Here is a 17,772-nt window from a genome sequence, read left to right as displayed (position 1 = left end):
ACACCCATGCCACGCCCACTGGTGGCTATAAAAACTTTACGCAGAGTTTTATGAATCTGCTTTTTGATGTCATTTTTTTAACACATTTGGAGACGTGGCCTAATGAACTTAATGTTAGTCCTCAATGCAATATTTAATTGCAACCAAACTTGCTAATGTTCTACATACAAACATATATGTGGCATTTGCTACACGTCTACAAACAGATGCTGCTGCAGTTACAATATAACTTGGTCAATCTCCATTTGTCTGTAACTAGATGAAACTTGGTACATAGCTTGAGCGTAGGCATGATATCTTGAAGCATGGCACCAATAGCTTCACCATGTGGCCTTCTTTTAAACACCAGCCTTTATCATTTATTTCATCTGGGTGGTAATTGGTGGTTCAGACATGAATCAGCAGCACTTCTTCAGGAAAAGTCATTTCAAGAAAATGTTTTTGTTTTCTTTTTAACAGTCAAATCTGATTTTGCATTCAACCGCCTCTCACCCTCCGCTCTCGTTCTCTCCATCAGATTTCACTTTTTTTCTCCTTTAAATACACTCGTTCCCTCCTCCTTTCCCTCTTTCCTCCTCCTCCTCCTCCTCCTCCTCCTCCTCCTCTGTTCTCCGGTAACCATGGTGACCGTCAGCTGAGAAATGGCAAGCGTGGCCCTTCATTAGGTATCAACACAGGCTCCGACAGCCCAGATAATAGCCAATAAGGGTGTGTGTGTGTGTGTGTGTGTGTGTATGTCTGGGATGGGGATAGGGGGGTTTGGGGATGTGGCATTATGTTGGGCAGTAAATGAAAAAAGCCCCCAGGGACGAAGCCAACCTCGCTGTCATGCTTCAAAGAATTATGGCCGTCTGTGTGTGTGCGTGTGTGAGTGAATGGGATCATCCTTCACTTCTGCATATGTGGGAAGACGTGCACATGTGAATGTACAGACACAGTGTACACATGGATGCCTCATGTGCACATGCAGGCACTCGCACATCCTGCCACACACAAACACACACACACATGATTCATTTAGGCTAAGGCTTATGCACTGTAGATGTTTACACTGACTTGTTTTGATTTAAGATCCAGAGATGTTTTTGTAACATATGCACAGGACACCTTGCAGTGAATGAATCAAATAAAAATACACACAAAATTAGACAAATAACATAAGAAAGAACATCAGAATAACAAGCAAAAGTAAATTTAGTGAAGCCAGTGCAGAAGTGCCAAAAACTGCAGTTCCTCTTCTCGTCCACTTGAGGCTGGCTCCAGAAGTGAGTCAGTCTCCATAAGTCCCCATGTTCAAATGTCCAACTTCACAGCATGTTGAAATAAACATGTTTACAGCCTGGTACAAAAAACTGTTTTGGTCTCTGTAGCTAATTTCCCTGTTCATGACAACTGTACTGAGGGTGAATTTATATACAACTCACCTGTTCAAATGATATTAGTTCAAATTATTTTTATACAGGCTTAAAGTTATGCAGAATGAGGAGCGTGGCCACTTGGATTGACAGGTGGGCGCATATTTTGAGCTTCAGAATGGCGCTCCGGAAATCTCTGTGTGATGGGATAAGCTGTGATGTAGTTATTGTTTGACCTGTAGGTGTCAGGAATGTGCAGAGGTGTTGAGTTCTGCTAGGTTGGCTAAACCCTCCAAATTCCTCTGCATATAGAGCAGGGATGGTACATGGTAAATGGACTCCTTATATAGTGCCTTTCTAGTCTTCTGACCACTTCAAGTGCTTTTACACTACATATCTCATTCACTCTTTCAGACACATTCATACATTGATGGCAATGGCTGCCATGCAAGGTGCCAACATCATCAGACAGAAGAGAATCACACTCACACACACTCACACACCTTTGGCAGCAATTTAGGGTTTAGTATCTGGCCCATGCAGACTCGAGGCCAGTGGGTCGAACCACTGATCATCTGATTTGTAGAGAACCCAGACTACCGTCTGAGCCACAGATGGGTCATACAAAATGTGTGTCCCATATGAAACCAAAACTCAGTGTTGACTTCTTTTAAGTTACGTGGCTATGTTAGTTATGTTGTCTGTGTTGTGAATAGTTAGCACTCACTGAGAGATCTCTTGTGGATGAAATGATGCTGTCAGTGTTGGTATTTTTGCTGAGCAGGACATGGACCCTCTCAGAGACCGCTGACATCCAGTATCAGTGGACACTGATCTCAAACTCTGTCTATCAGTCGTTATCTGCGTGTGCGTGTGAAGAAGGCATTGTCTGAAAAGCTCAGCCTCCACTTTCTCGATGCCGACAAAATGGCACCTCTTCCTGTTCTCTCGCAGAGCTAATGCCTCAGCGGCTCCATCCCCCCCTCTGTTTCCACACCACCGTTCGGTGCAGACATCTCAACGCACCATTGGTCAAGCCACCAAACAAATGGAAATCCGCTAGCTCGCTGAAATTACTGATGATTATCTTTCCTAGTCCCCCCTCACCACCACCACCATATCTTACTCACTCCCTCCCTTCATCCCCTTTCCTTGTGCTTCTGTCTCCTTCAGCCATCCTCCAGCAACCTGCCTTCTTTTAGATTACAGTCTATTCAGTGCAGAGAGGCCTGAGGATTTATTCTTTTTTACTTCCTCCTTTTTTTTTATTCCCTCACATTCTATCTGTTTATTTCCCCATCCAGATGCTGATAGTCGGATCACCCATTATGTTGATTCACAGGTGTTCACAGTAGAGATGCTTGGTCTATACCACAGAACATCACACTATGATCATCAACAGCCTTTCCAGACTAAAAGTCTAAGGCCCCGCTAGCAGGCACAATGTACTGCAGCGTTTACATGATGATTTAACAGCAATGTATGAAAGTCAAGAGCTTCACTAACATTAAAGCTGAAAAAGTAATGACTATACTAAACTAAATAACCAAAAGGTCAAAAAAGGTCCAAAGTGCTCTTTGTGCAAAAAGCTAAAAACCTCTTCAAACACTTCAGTCAATTCAAATTAATCGTGTTTTCACATTGTGTGTTTATTCTGGCATGTGATCTACCAACCATCACTTATGTACTTAGTGAGATTTTTTTTTAATTATTTAACTTATTCCTATGGAATGAGTCCCACTTAAATAATGCTGGCCGCGAGTTGTTGAGTTGTTGAAGCGAATCCAAAATCTAAAATGTAAAGTTTGTACAGAAGCACAGTTTATGGATTATATTGATGCTGAGTTGACAATAGAACTGTCGACATATGACCCATATCCTTTATATGGTGTTTGTAGAGTGATGTGTTTTTACTTAAATGTAAGGAATCGTTCAAATGTCATATTTCTGAAAGGGAGTTTGGTGTTTGGAGCTTTAGAATCCAAACTGCTAAAACGTTTATTTTGGAACGTTTTATCAACGCTACAGAAACATGGTAAGTATGTGAGGTATGATAAGGTTGTCTGATGTTGACTGCTGTTAGTTATTGCCTTGAGTAAAACAGTTGTTAGAACACATGTAAAGTGATACATGTAGTTAGTTGCGGAACTATCAGTTGTTTAAACCATATTTTCTGACTTTCTATAATCCCTGTGTGTGTGTGTGTGTGTGTCTGCACATTATGCACGAGGCATCACTGTCTACGCTGAGATCTCAGGCTTAATTTGGCGCATGCAGTTATCTCCTACATCTTCTGCTTTGTAGCATCTTTTCTTTTTTGCCATATGACCACCATGTAGTAGGTGTGAGATCATAATGCACTCACTGGGGCGTGTAATAACTTCTTTGGTGTGTGTCCACACCTGTGTGTGTGTGTGTGTGTGTGTGTGTACAGAATGCTGGTCACATTGCTGATCTACATCAACATCATCTGTTGCAGAGCTGAGTAAAGCTGTAGTTCTCTCTGGATGAGGAATGTTCCTCAGCTCCTTGTGTTGATGTGTGTGACTGCTCCAACTTTGTCCATGCGCCTTATTAGTGTCTCAAATTGACTTTCCAACTAACGACAATCCCACAGACAAATATAATTATATCCTTTTAAAGATATAATAGTGTATTTAAATGTGTGCATCAAAATGTCTCAATGAACTTTGTTTTTGTCATTATAACAAAGCTCAAACACTGAAAAATCTGTAATTGTATTCTGTGGTTCATGTAGTTTGGCTTCTTGTTTCTAGTTGCTGTATCTTCTGAGTTACATGAGATACATCAGAGGGTTAAGAAGGAAATCAATAAACATTATTAAACATAGTGTGCATAAAACTTCTTAACACTAATCAGACCCTGACTAATATGTTGTTTTCTAGACCAATACTGATACTGATTTTAGAGCAGAAAAAAATTGGCACTACCAATATGATAGACCATAAAGTGACCTTTTCAGCAAATGCAAATGAAAGTTAACCTTCTGGCTTATAAGCCAACCAGTATATGTTCACTATCAGTCGGTCCTCATCAGACCTGCTGTAAATCAAGTCTCTGCACTGGATTCCCTATCATAAAAACTGTCCTCTGTCGGTTTTGGAGGTCATGCTTCAGTGTAAGCAGCACCCAGTTTTCATTTGGCCCACCCTCAGTGCCACCCACGCTCCATGTCCTTGCCCATTTTTGGATTAGTAACGAGGCCGCAGAGTACTGAGGACTGCCAAGATGGAGACAACCAGGGCCATCACACTGAGCTTCACAACAGTTCTTCAGAAACCTGTGGGTGACGTCATGAAGACTACAACCATTTTTAGTTTATATTTGGTTTGGTACTGGTCCAGCAGTGTTCACTGGGATTAGCGAGTATCCTAACACACTCTGCTCTCGCCTTTAGGCACAAAATTGATCATGTGACCTCACCTTTGGAAAGAGTCATCCATTTTACTCATCCTGTGACAGAGGCCTGTGGAATAGGTTTGCATGGTTCTAACAATGTGTGGGTGTTTCCGACTTTCCTGTTTCTGTCCACCTCAGTTGGTATCTCTCAACTATCAATATCAAGGCTGTCTTACATGTTCCTCCTCCACACACCAAAAATAAAAACCTAATAAGAAGTCATTTGGTATTGACATCTTTCTTTCTTGTTATCTGAGGTGAAAATGTTTGCTTTAGTTCAACATAATCAGTGACTTGTGTAGTTTAACCACTCACTCATCTAGGGTAAGATCCAGGGACTAAAAACTAGGCTCTCCCCGAACCATGAAATTACATTATTAGACTGTGATTGTTGTTTTCTTTTCATATCTTCTATGTTCTCATACTGTGAAAATAGAAGATATGTGAGGTCAAAAAAGGCCAAAAGTTGTCTACAGCTCCAGATCACTTTTCAAGATTCTTCATGGAGGACCTCTGCATGATCACCTTGTGTGTTGGTCTTCATATTCAAGAAAATAGTCAAATGATTTATTTTATTTACTCTGTCCCACATACATGGCCATTATATGCAATAGAGAACAACATGTGTATTAATCCACCAATTAAAATAGACCCTAACAAATCTACAGATATATTTTTAAAATATTTACATCTTTAGTAGTCTCAGACCGAGTATGGGAAGGAGAAAGTACTGATAGGATGACTAACGCATCATAGGTTTTGGTTTTTCTAATCTGCAGGATAGATTTCTGGAGATTTGTCCACAGCACAAACTGCAGTGCTACAGGTTCAAGCTTCAAGTCAAGCTTCAAAAACACTGGATACGATCATTCCCATCATGTAATCTTCCCTGAAATGCAATCATTTCTTTCAACTCAGATATTTGCATTTTTTAATGGAGTCTCAAACAAAATAACATAATTATGGTAATTTAGTCATAAAAGACTGTCCAACTATTCATCAGCTGGATAGCACATGTGTAAAACCAGTGCAGTGCCATTTTAACAGAACCATCTGCTGCAATAGCATATGATGTGGCTATGTCTTATGTAATAAAAACACATAGAAGGCCATCACCGTCTGAACAGTTTCATTAGATTCCACACAAACGTCAGAGCAGAAATCACATCAGCTATAGTCTCGAAAACTACAAATGGATGAACAAGGAAGCCATTTTGTGCCTTTCCAGTCTGTCCACTCCGACTGGCTGCCTGAGTCCTCTTCTTTGATGGTGTGGGCGAACGGCACCATTCAATATGCCGATGGTGTCTCACTCAGTGTCTCACTCTGTTCTAATTTACAGTCCCTACCCTGAGAGAAAGGGATAATCCAGCAATCACATTCATATTCAACACCACCCAGGATAATGCATCCTCACTCTGCTGCTCTTTCTCCCCCCTCCTCCACCAGAGTATTCACCAACACTTTAGCTTTTTAACAATGCAGCAGTTTCACCTCGGTTAACCGATTTCATAGATAGATAGATAGATAGATAGATAGATAGATAGATAGATTGATAGATTGATAGATAGATTGATTGATTGATTGATTGATTTTGGGGTTGAATATGAATATTGCCTTGCTCTCTGTCGATTGAATGAAGCCAACAGATGGTCTACCCAGGAGTTTCTAAATGCTTTCACCTGAGCTCATGCCAGATCACGCCTCCGTCAGGTGCATGTATGCATGTGTGTGTGCATGTGTTCTTCCTTCATTTGTTCAGGTTTTATAAGTCATTATCAGAAGTGTGAGGTGAGGTGGCAAAGTCCTCTTCTTAAGACTGTCTTAAACGCGCCAAAGTGAACAGATTTAAAGCAATGGGAGATGAAGATCATCTAAACTATTTTAAAGATGAAACATATTGATACACTGACTTGTTAATCCTATCCTATCACCACTGTCCAATGGAAAGACGTCTGTCCCATCATGTATGTAGGATAGATAGAAGGAGGAGAGCTTTGGATGAATAACACTTTGGGTTTTGATTCAAAGATAGACGACGAGCTCTGTGAACCAGAACCTGAATTCTGCTCATTTAAATGCAAAATAGTAAAATGCTTTGATTAGACCAGTGTGTAATCAAACATGTAGGACAGCCTGATACTGATACTGACCAACTGAGGTGTACAGAAACAGGAGAGCCGAGGCTCAGAACCACCCGCATGTCGTCAGAAGCGTTTATAAAGCCATGCTAAATGTGTCACTACTGTGTTTTAGGTTGATTTTGTAAGAGATAAAAAGTGGGGTCTGATTTGATTCATATTAATTCATATTTCTTATATTCATCTATTAATATTTTAGCTTCATGAAAGTAACTCAGTCTTGCCTGCAGGTAGTTTAGAATGCAGGAAAAAAGGCGATGCTATATTTGATCAATAAAATATAGAATTTAATTTTAAGATTTGTTTGAATATGTTGAATGTCTAGACTCCTCAGATCTTCTTATCAGAGCCCCACCCCTCAATTAAGAGACATAATGTAGAAGGAAAATCACTTAAAGTAATGATTAATTTGTGTTTTTATTTGGCTCAGATAGACCATGTATGTAAGAAGCCATCATAACTGGTCATTTTGAAGCCAGTGAATGTTTGCAGTCATAATGACTCAGTTTTTTACCCAGAATGCCATTGTTCTCCCTCTGTTTCTTGCTGCAGAACTTCTCGACATAAAGTAATGGCTCTAAAATGCGTCATTCTTCTCTCTTAAATTGCCGCTCCACTGAACGTCCCACTGTTGTGCAGGGCCCGCCGATCTATTGCATCATCATAAATCATGATGTCACTCAGTTATGCATGAGCCAATGACTTATTTATTGTGGATTCATATTCAGACTACAACCATTACACAGGTGCCACTGAGGCCTGTCATAACATTAATGATTTAGACAAAACAATCCATATTATTCATTTATCATAGCCACACTTAATAGTCACTTAAGGTTGTCAGACCTGAAACAGCCTGTGAAGCCAACACGTCTGGGCTGGAGGAGTTCTAAAGTATTTGAACTAACAGGGAACATTGGCCAAACTGTAAAGAAGTCTAATGACAAAATAAGCAAAGATCAAGTGCAGAATTATTAATTTCTCACTAGTCATAAGCCTTACAGTCACTGCAAGATATTGAACACAATTAGATTACACACACACAAATGTTTGAACCCTCATCCTACCACTGATGAGAATAAACTACTGTAAGAAACAATCATCAGAACACAATGTCAACGTATTTCTTCTCAACATATTATTAGTTACATAATTCATGGCAGTTTTACTTTACACCAACAATAAAATGTTATGATGAAGCATGAATTAAGGCGTCATGGTGATGCAGCGGTTAGCACTGTCACCTCACAGCAAGAAGTTTGCATGTTCTCCCTGTGTCTGCATGGGTTCTCTCCAGGTACTCCAGCTTCCTCCCACAGTCAAACACATGAACCTTAACAGGTTCATCTGTGACTCTAAATTGTCTGTAGGTGTGAATGTGAGTGTGGATTGTTGTTTGTCTCTATGATGAGCTGGTGACTTGTCCACGGTGTACAACCCCAGCATCAGAAAGCATTATGTGTGTTGATGAGTCATAAACCGATATGACTGCATTATTATCACTATGAATGCCCCCATAACACTCTATAGATGTGGTCTTCATTATGCTCTGGCTGCCTGTCAGTCATATACATGACACTATTTTTTTAACATAAAATATACATTTACTTTGATAGATATTATGAAATGATATCTTTCAGGGTGACCTTACCCCCCTCATAGTGCCAGAGTTGGGCATAATCTAATCAGCTTTCTAGATACGTACGCAGCTGGTGCTGTTGTTGCTGCACAATGTGTTTATTACTCATAAGGCCTGACCCCTCTCCCTCACTTCTTGAGGTAAGGGGCCTGGGCACAGAAAGAGAATTATCATAGTTTCAAAAATCCATGCAGCATACTGCGGACACAGCCATCTTCCTGCCTAGACTTCTGTAACGCAGACTTACCGATGTGCACTCAGCTCTGTATTGGACACATATGAGTACATTTGAGTCAGTGTCACTCTCCAGCAGCAAGTGTGGAGAGGTCTGGTTATACTGTTGCCATAACTGATAAAGCAGTGACATGAGCTTAGAAAGTTTTCGTATCAAGTCCTCTCTCAGGAGAGAAGAGTACAGCAGTGTGTTGTAATTGACATACTCGTCTTTTTTGGTGAAACAGAGAACTGGACGTATCTGTTTGCAATTTTTGAATGAGTTAAAACCTGTATGAAACATGAATGTAGTATCTGCAATGTCACCGGCAGGTTTCTAAAGAGCTGTGGTGAAGTTCAGTGTGGTCACTCTGACCATTCATTCCTAATTCAAAAATGGGCAAATTCATGGAGCTGCTTGGTTAAAAATAAATTATAAAAATAACAGAAAGTTGCACACATTGGGAAGAAAGGTAACAATGTCAGGCAGAACTTAAGTTGCACCTTCATTTTTTGATGGAGCTGTGAAGTTCCTCCACCCAAGTCAAACTCCCTGTATTTTGTTTGGCAGCTCATTAAAAAAAATAGAAGACATGAAGGTGAATGAGTCATGTGTTGGAACTCAGTTCAGGATTTTAAACAACAACTATGAGTCATAGTCGACACGTCATTTTAATCTGTGTAAAATGAACGACACTACAGAACGTTTAAACGTGATTCAGTTAATCTCCGTATTTCAGAGGAAGCTCTGCTCTAGTTGTACAATCCAGAATCAACATGCACTGTATGTATCACACAAACTGTACAGCAGTTACCTTAAGAACAGTGCTGTAGTCAAGACATAAACTGAGAGCAAGTCAAGACCAAGACCAGAGTTCATCGAGACCGACACTTCTGGACACTGTTTTACTTTGTGGTTTAGGAAATCTGATTTTTATTCCAGTAGGTTTGGCTGACGTCTCTTCCTGAAAACACACAGCACACATCACTTTCTAGTGTGTGTGAAGGATGGCTGGCAGCTGTTAACAGTGACATATTTCAAATTAGAAATGAGTCAAGTTAGTTTCACTTAAAGCAGGAATTTTTACCTCCAGTCACAGTAATGATGTTAAGAAATCAATCAATGCAGAGGCACATTTAGTCATTCACTTTTTATTAATTCTCCTTCTTATTTTAACAAACAACTTAAGTTGATGATCACCTTTTTGGTTTATTATGAAGTTGTGGTGGGACAAATTAGACATTGTAAGGTGGTTAATGGTAACACTTGTGATATCAGCACAGCTGTGGTCTTGACCGGTCTGGAAATAAAATCCGGAGTCCTTTTTGTCTGGGACCGAGATAAGTTAAGTAAAAATGCCATTGATTCTGAGACTGAGACCTTCAAAAAGTGGTCTTGAGACTGGTCCGAATTCTACAACACTGTTTATGAACTCCCTCCAGGGGGTCTGTCTGACCGGGTAATTTGTAGAATAACCTTCTGTGAATATTCTGGAAAATGAGACAAACCAGAATATTTAGAAGAAAAAAATAACAACAGCTTAGTTTTAAGTGGGGAAAGATACTCATAGTAGCTGCTGAGAAGTTGTAGAAACGTGCACGGGTTCAGTTCTCTCCCACGCCAAGCAAACAGCATCCCCTCACCTTCCAAATATGAGGGAGATTTACTGCGGCCATAACTTTTCCTTATGCCACGTCTCCCTGTGACATTTTTATGGATGACCCCTCGCAGGACTCATCCAAGCTCATCCATCAAACCCAGGCCTCCAAACGGAGCGGCTTACGGATGCCATTAAAACCATTATGGCTTGATAACCATCTCCTCGCTTCATCCTCGTTTCGGTCATAAAGAAGTTCTATTCATTCTCAATTCATTACCATTCCACATTTCAACTGAATGGCTCTGTCTACCTCTCTGGGTGATTGTAATCTTGTATTGGATTTTTCTTTCTGTATATCACAGCTCATCATATAATACAGAAGTGTTATATTCTCATATTGCATGTTTGGATTTAGTTTATAGAGCAGAACAAAGACTAATTAAAACCGATGATATTACTATGAAATGTTTTTTCTACTGAATTTCTGCCTTTTCGTAGTTTATCTTCTCTCCATACGTCTGCCATCTGAAGCAGGCCAGTGTTCTTATTGCAGCCCTGCAGGTAGACTTCCTCATGGATGAACTAGCGTGATTCCTCTTGCACACAGATAAAGCTGCTTTTTCCTCACAGTGGGCTGTAGATGGAGAGAGAGGCAGGGATGCTCACTCACATTAGGGAAGCCATGTTGGAGACAAAATGCGGTTTGACTCTGACAGCCCAAAAGATGAGAGGGAAATATATTTATTTCTCTGTAGTCGTGCTGTATGTCGATGTTGTCCAGTGGATGTGACTTCATTGACAATGTCATGGTACAGTAATATTTATTACTTTAGCTCCAACACCACATTGAAATAAGCAGACTTTTGAACTGCTCGTTTGTGGAACTGAGATCCCAGGACCACAGGTGCTCCTTTGAGTGGGTCCCAATAATACAGTATTTGTGTACTTTATGGATGTAATTAATTACATATTTTATTTTATTTCCCAGATATCCAAACAAATCTCCATCTCCTCTTTGGCTGTGTTCAGCTAAACGTTCTTATTCTTTCACCTCAACACCAGACTTCTTTCTCAGATTTTTTTTTTTTTTTTTTTAAGATTATTTTTTTGGCCTTTTATGCCTTTATTGATAGTACAGCTGAAGATAGACAGGAAGCAGAGAGAGGGGGAATGACATGCAGTAAATTAGCCGTTCGATGCGGGATTCGAACTGGGGCCAGCTGCGAGGACTATAGCCTCCACACACGGGGCGGCTGCTTAGCCCACTACGCTACCGACCGCCCCTCCTTTCTCAGATTTAACACTTTAAAGTTTCTTTGCTTACAGGCCAATGTACACGCACCAAAGAATATTTATCAGTTACTTTTCCACATGAAATACTCTTGGCGAGGAGCCACACCAGCTTGGGCGCCAGAACCAGAGCCGGGCGAGCAGGTGACATAGCCGGGCTCAGCAGAGACAGAACGTTACTTTAAACCCATTAAAATTAGTTTATCCCATGACTATCAGAGCATTAATGTATTTTATTATATCAGGCTTGCAATCTAGAGCTCTGGCTTCAAAAATGTAGTTTTTATGATTTTCCAGCAGATTGAGTCATTTCCTCGTGTTTGCCCTGTGGGCCAAAAACATGCTATTTTCCTGCTTTCACTACGTGCTTTGCTGCTCTGTTATGAAGCACTGCAGGCCAATGTATGCGACTAAAATGGCGTGAGTGTGTTGATATGGATGTAAGGGAGTAGTGTGTGTGTGTGTGTGTGTGTGTGTGTGTGTGTGCATGTGTGTGAAGAGATAGAAATTATAAAGTGCTGCAGGTCACAATCCCTCCCTCCCTGTATTTCTCTCTCACACACAGAGGGGAATAAGTGAGTCAGAGAAAAGTGTGCTCCAAAAAGTAAAAACAAGACATGAAAACAGGAAACATGGACTCTTCAGCAAACCAAACAATGTTTCCAACATAAAAAAAAATACTGATGGAGGAGTCGTCAAGGAGTGTATGATAGTGTTAGCTTAAACTTTACTTGTAGGAAAGCTCACAAAAGGTTGTGTGCGACTACAGCATCATCAGCCACAAAGAGAACAGAGACATGAGAAGAACAAAAGAAGGAGAGAAGACTTTTGCATTTGTTGTCTGCTCCATTTCATTTTTTTTTTAAAGAACCCTTCTTTAGCTGTTTAAAGGAGCAGTGGGGAGGATTTAGAGACATCTAGTGGTGTAGTTGCTGACTGAAACCACCTCGGGTTGAAGGGTGAAGGACAAACTTTGTTAATTGCGAAACTGATCTCAAACTTGAGGCCCTATTTCAAGCTAGTGTTTGGTTTGTCTGTTCTGGGCTACTGAAGGAACATGACAGTTCAACATGGTGATTCTAAACTATTGAGAACAGAGTTATCCCCATATAACTTTCCAAACCAGGAAAGTAGCATGCTTTTAGCTCTCAATGAGAAAAAGTCTTTCGTTGATGTTGTTTTAGAAATGTGGTAAATGAATAGATTGAATAAATTATTATTATCAAACTTGTCAATAGGCTGTGCAATATGACATTCTATAGCCACTGGAGATGACAGCGTGTCTCTCGGCTGTCACTAAACCAGTGTCAGTGGAAACGGTCTCCATGCTTTAGACACTACCTCCGCAATCATCAAACAGTCTTATCGTCTTTTGAAAAGGATGCTCAATAGTTGCAGTAAGAATGATACGTTTAACCAAACAGCCAGCACTCAGCCCCCAACCCCATGCTGGGCCGGACTGGGACCATACATCAGCTCAGGAAAATATTTTTTTCACAAACACTGCTTCACAAAATCTAAAATAGTTTATAAATATTCAGAATATATTGTTTTGCACATGGCATTTCCTCACAACTCTGATATCCCTAATATCTGCTTCCAGCTACACATCTCCTGCTTTCCAACACAGCATCATGAAGTGTCCATGGCATTTATTTTTTAAATCACAGAATGAAGTCAGGAAGGGGAGTTGTGATGTGACACGCTGATAGTAAAAGACCACGTCTTGCTTGTGTCATTTTGAAGCATTTAGCTGCACTTCCTTGTCTGTATTTTGGGCCTATGTGGGTGTAAAGTGTATAATGGAGTCCTCTTCTTCTTCTTCACTTTCCTTTCAGGATTTTCTCCTTTTAATGTCCTCCCACTTAGCTCAGCCTTTCCTCTTGTACGATTTCTGAACATTGTATTATCCTTTGTAACCAATCACATGCAAAGACAGGTACAGACCATCTTGTTCTAAGCTGATGGTGTACAGTTCTGAGGGACTGCAGCTGCCCTGTGTTGCTTTCACTTGGACTAACCTACTTATTTTGCATTTACGGAGTCTTCTCCAGGCCACCGGGATATCCTTCCAACCCAAGTGTGTTGCTCAATTCATTATGTATTAAAGAGCTGGTGAGAAAAAAGTAACATCCCTGGTAATTAATAATTGATCATTGTCCTATCACTGGAGGTGTTTGGAGACTTAGACCGCCTGCATGTCAGGTTGCCATACCAACAGTGAGATAAGATGTCAGGGTGTTGTTCGAAGGAGTGTGGACACTCTCCGTAGGGAGTTTGGCTGAGATCTGGTTTCTGAGATACGTAGCCTTTAATTGAAATCTGCAGTTCTACACAACCATGGGCAAAAACTGCTTAGCTTTGGTCAGCACATGCTTCGAAAGTACCTGTACCAATTGTTTTTGATTAAACTGTTACTGGTACCTTTAGTCCACCATTGTTGAAGATTTAGACCTGGACACTGGTCTCTCACCCTGGCCTATGTTGTACTTTTAGGGAGGTGTGTTTGCTCATTCGCAATGTGACTAATAACAAAAGATAAGAGCATGTGACTTCATTTTCAGATTTTACTTTCAAAGGCTCCAGAACAACTCCCACATGACATGTTGGAGTGGTCTGCTGTGTGGGATGAGTCTTCTTTGAGGAAATGATGCCCGAGGTGTCTGTGTTAAGGAGATGAAAGCCGTGGCCATTTTGTTTCATTATTTTTTCCTCTTTTGCAGCGGTGGGTGGGGGTGGGGCTCCGTTGCAGAGCACATGAAAGCTGCACTCATGCAGATCCTTGTAAGCGTCTTGGTGGCTGACACATCGTGCCGTGTTGTGGCTGAGCCGCCAGTCGAGCTTTTTTTTTTTGGCTGTGACATTGAGTTAATTGAAGATGATCTCGCAGATAACGACTCAGCTGACTCTGCTGGGCCTTTCCCTCTCTTTCTGTCAGGGCTTCCTTGTTTCTACCCTCTCTCTCTTCCACCAAGAAGACATATCCACTCCGTGTTGGCTTCTCTCCCCCAGGCTTCCCTCTAATTTTTGCTCCTCTCTGTCTCATCACGAGCATAACCCCTGTCACAAGCCGGCTATTTGACAGGAAATGGCAATTTCACTGGCAAGATTAGGCCTTTGATGTTGTTAGATGATAGCTATCTGTGCTCCCCTTTACTTCTCCCTTTTGCTTGAATTCCTCTCTGTCACATGTTGAATACATCTGAAGCTTCTTATTTTCTGGACAGGGTGACTCTATTTATTTGTCAGTCAGGGACGTCTTAAATTATATAGCGATTATCACTTGGTTAATACTTATGTTACTCAACTAAAAGTATGCTTTCAATCTTGATCATAAGTGGTCTTATTTGACCTCATGAACCTTTTTTTCCACCCAGTATACAATATAGACCTGGTTCAACCACAGTAACGGAACCAGAGTCTTAGACTGCCTAAAGACTTGAAATGTCAAAAGCAAAACAGTGTCAATTTAGGAATGATATTAAATACATATTGAAAGATACTGAACCCCAAATTGCTCCTGAAGGCTGTGTCATCGGTCTGTGAATGGTTAGCTCCTCAAACTGATGAGCAGTTGGCATCTTGCATGGCAGCCAATGCCATGTGTATGAATGTGTGTGAATGGATGAATGAGATATGTAGTGTAAAAGCACTTTGAGTGGTTGGAAGGCTAAAAAGGTGTTATGTAAGTAAGTATAGTCCATTTACCATTTACGTTTAAAAGTCAGCATTCACAGACCCTACTTGAGACTGCATTTTAGACTTAAACTTGACCTGACTTTGAGCTACACCAAAAAGATTGAAGAGGAGACGGAAACCTATGGACTTTTATCGGTAATTTAAATCATGACTGAAGAACTGTTCCCAACACCTTTTCCTCTTCTTTTTTTCTCACCACAGCAAGGGAAGAGAATGTGGCCACTTTCCGTGGCTCTGAGTATTTCTGCTACGATCTCTCCCAGAACCCCATCCAGAGCAGCAGCGACGAGATCACGCTCTCCTTCAAGACGTGGCAGCGCAATGGCCTTATCCTTCACACCGGCAAGTCAGCTGACTACGTCAACCTGGCGCTGAAGGACGGTGCTGTTTCCCTCGTCATCAACCTGGGATCTGGAGCCTTTGAGGCCATCGTGGAACCGGTTAATGGAAAGTTTAATGATAACACTTGGCATGATGTCAAAGTGACCCGCAACCTTCGGCAGGTAAGGCACAGAGAGTGTATTATATGAAAATCTTAATAAATGGCATTGATGTCGATGTATAGCAGTTGGGTTGCAACATGCTAGATAGCCAATAGCATGCTGTTAGCCAGCCACTACAGCCTGCTAAAGTTGCTGGCTTGCCATATGATAGCTTCCTTTGTTTTGGATAACCTTTCCTCAAAGATCAACACAACATTGTTGGTTGGTCAGTAGTGCAAATTTGTGCATCATCAACTTAACGCTCGAAGCCAGGTGGAGATTTACTTTGCAAACATTAGTGAATTCACCGACTGACTTCCAATGAATTGTAGCAATTTTAGTCTGACAGATATTTGAAGCCACCATTGTTCAAAGCAGTTCATTGCAGCTGAAGCCACAGAAAAATGTTTCTTGTATGATACGGTTTCCTTTAAACTTGATTTGTCTTTTGGAAAATTAACTTTAGTATATGTGTATTTATTTTAACTGGAGGAACACCAATTTCCAGGTCTTCTCATTGCTTCTTTGCTCTTTTTCCGTTATCTCTTCCTCCCCCCATATCTGTCTGTGGACGGACATTTTAGGGGTGATCAGAGGGTGAGGCTCCAGTCATCCAAGACCTCTGTTGATTACCCAAGACTGATCTCAATTCAGCTGTACAATTTCTCACCAGCCTGCATGTCTAGATATGTAAATACGCAAACAGTTACACCAACCCTCTTTGAGTAGAACCCTGTGGTTTACAGGTTTTATATGTGCAAATTAAAAATCAGAAAATATACAAGGTAAAGTTAAACTTAAAGTTGACTATAATACCTAACATTTCAGTCCTGGTTGATTTGGTAATACCTGTTAGTTACAGAAAGTGGTTAAACAGTGAACTGCTATTTTGTCCAGATTACAATAGAGGAGCTGCTGGTGTATCTGCTTACAGTGCAGCCAAACAAACTCACGTTTTAATAAAAAGTCATTAAAAAATTATTGTAATGCAATCTGATCTTATGCTGCACATGACGCAAGTACTTTTCCACAGAAGAGCTGGTCACAGTAAAAGCAATAGGTGCTGAGGAGTTGGAGGTGTACAGCCTCTTGTTTGCAGCTCTTCATCTAACAGCTAACTGTTACTGTTTTGCCTTTTCTCTTCCATTCGGCATTGCAGTGATTAGCGACAGGGTTGAGAGGCAGTATGGGTTTTTATTTCTTCATGATGAATGTAACGACTGAGAAACAGTCAATTTACTGATGCTGCTTCTCTCTCATTGACTGTCTATATCACTTGACCATTACTGTCTCTCTTTCCCAAAGTATCGGCCACAAACCAAAAGAACCCACTATTTTGCAAACCAATCCAGAACACAACAGGGAGAGTATCGTTTAGTCATTGAACTCCACCTGGATAGCCTCAGTTTCAGTGACATTTCAGGCTGACAGTTGAGGCCACCACAGCGTGAGGTAGGGTTACGTCTCTCTAGAAGTTTCAACTTCTCCATCACTGCAATTTTTCCAGCATATCCTTTAGCCCACCCTATTGAAATGAATGGCTACAGTTTGTCTGCAGCACCTGGTTTGGTCTGAATCGTCCCTTATTCACAGAACAACACTGTTTATTGTCAGATGAGTGCTGTCAATGTGAAGCCACAGCAAAGCAGCAAAAATATTAACACTGTAGTGTGAAAAAACTTGTCTTTCTGGTTGAACTGTGGTGGTTGGTTGGCACTCACACACATCAGCCAGGAGCATGTTGCAGTAGTCTAAGCATGAGATGACAAGAAACTGGAGAACCTGCACCATTTTTTGTGTAAGGAACGGAAGTATTCTCCTGATGATGTGAATGGGAATGAATCTACAGAACAGGTGGACATCCACTAAGAGTTTTGTAACCAGATTCTCAGAGATTCAAAGGCAAGGAATACAGTATTTAAGAGTCATCTG

At 40.8% G+C, this 17,772-nt stretch overlaps 1 protein-coding gene across 9 annotated transcripts in view; it reads left to right on the top strand.

The window, feature by feature from the left end:
- nrxn3a (neurexin 3a) overlaps window positions 1-17,772 on the top strand; it is a 175,328-nt gene that overhangs the window by 53,519 nt on the left and 104,037 nt on the right. For all 9 annotated transcript variants that reach the window (XR_002042442.2, XR_002042441.2, XM_019266795.2 and 6 more), the window contains exon 6: window positions 15,560-15,861. Coding sequence is in view for 7 of the 9 variants with exons in the window: in XM_019266795.2 (XP_019122340.1) it covers window positions 15,560-15,861 (302 nt within the window). In the remaining 2 variants the exon portion in view is untranslated. The remainder of the gene's footprint in view (window positions 1-15,559; window positions 15,862-17,772) is intronic.

Source organism: Larimichthys crocea, chromosome V, assembly GCF_000972845.2.
Source record: "Larimichthys crocea isolate SSNF chromosome V, L_crocea_2.0, whole genome shotgun sequence".
Lineage (NCBI taxonomy): Eukaryota > Metazoa > Chordata > Actinopteri > Sciaenidae > Larimichthys > Larimichthys crocea.
This window is presented reverse-complemented; position numbering and strand designations above follow the sequence as displayed.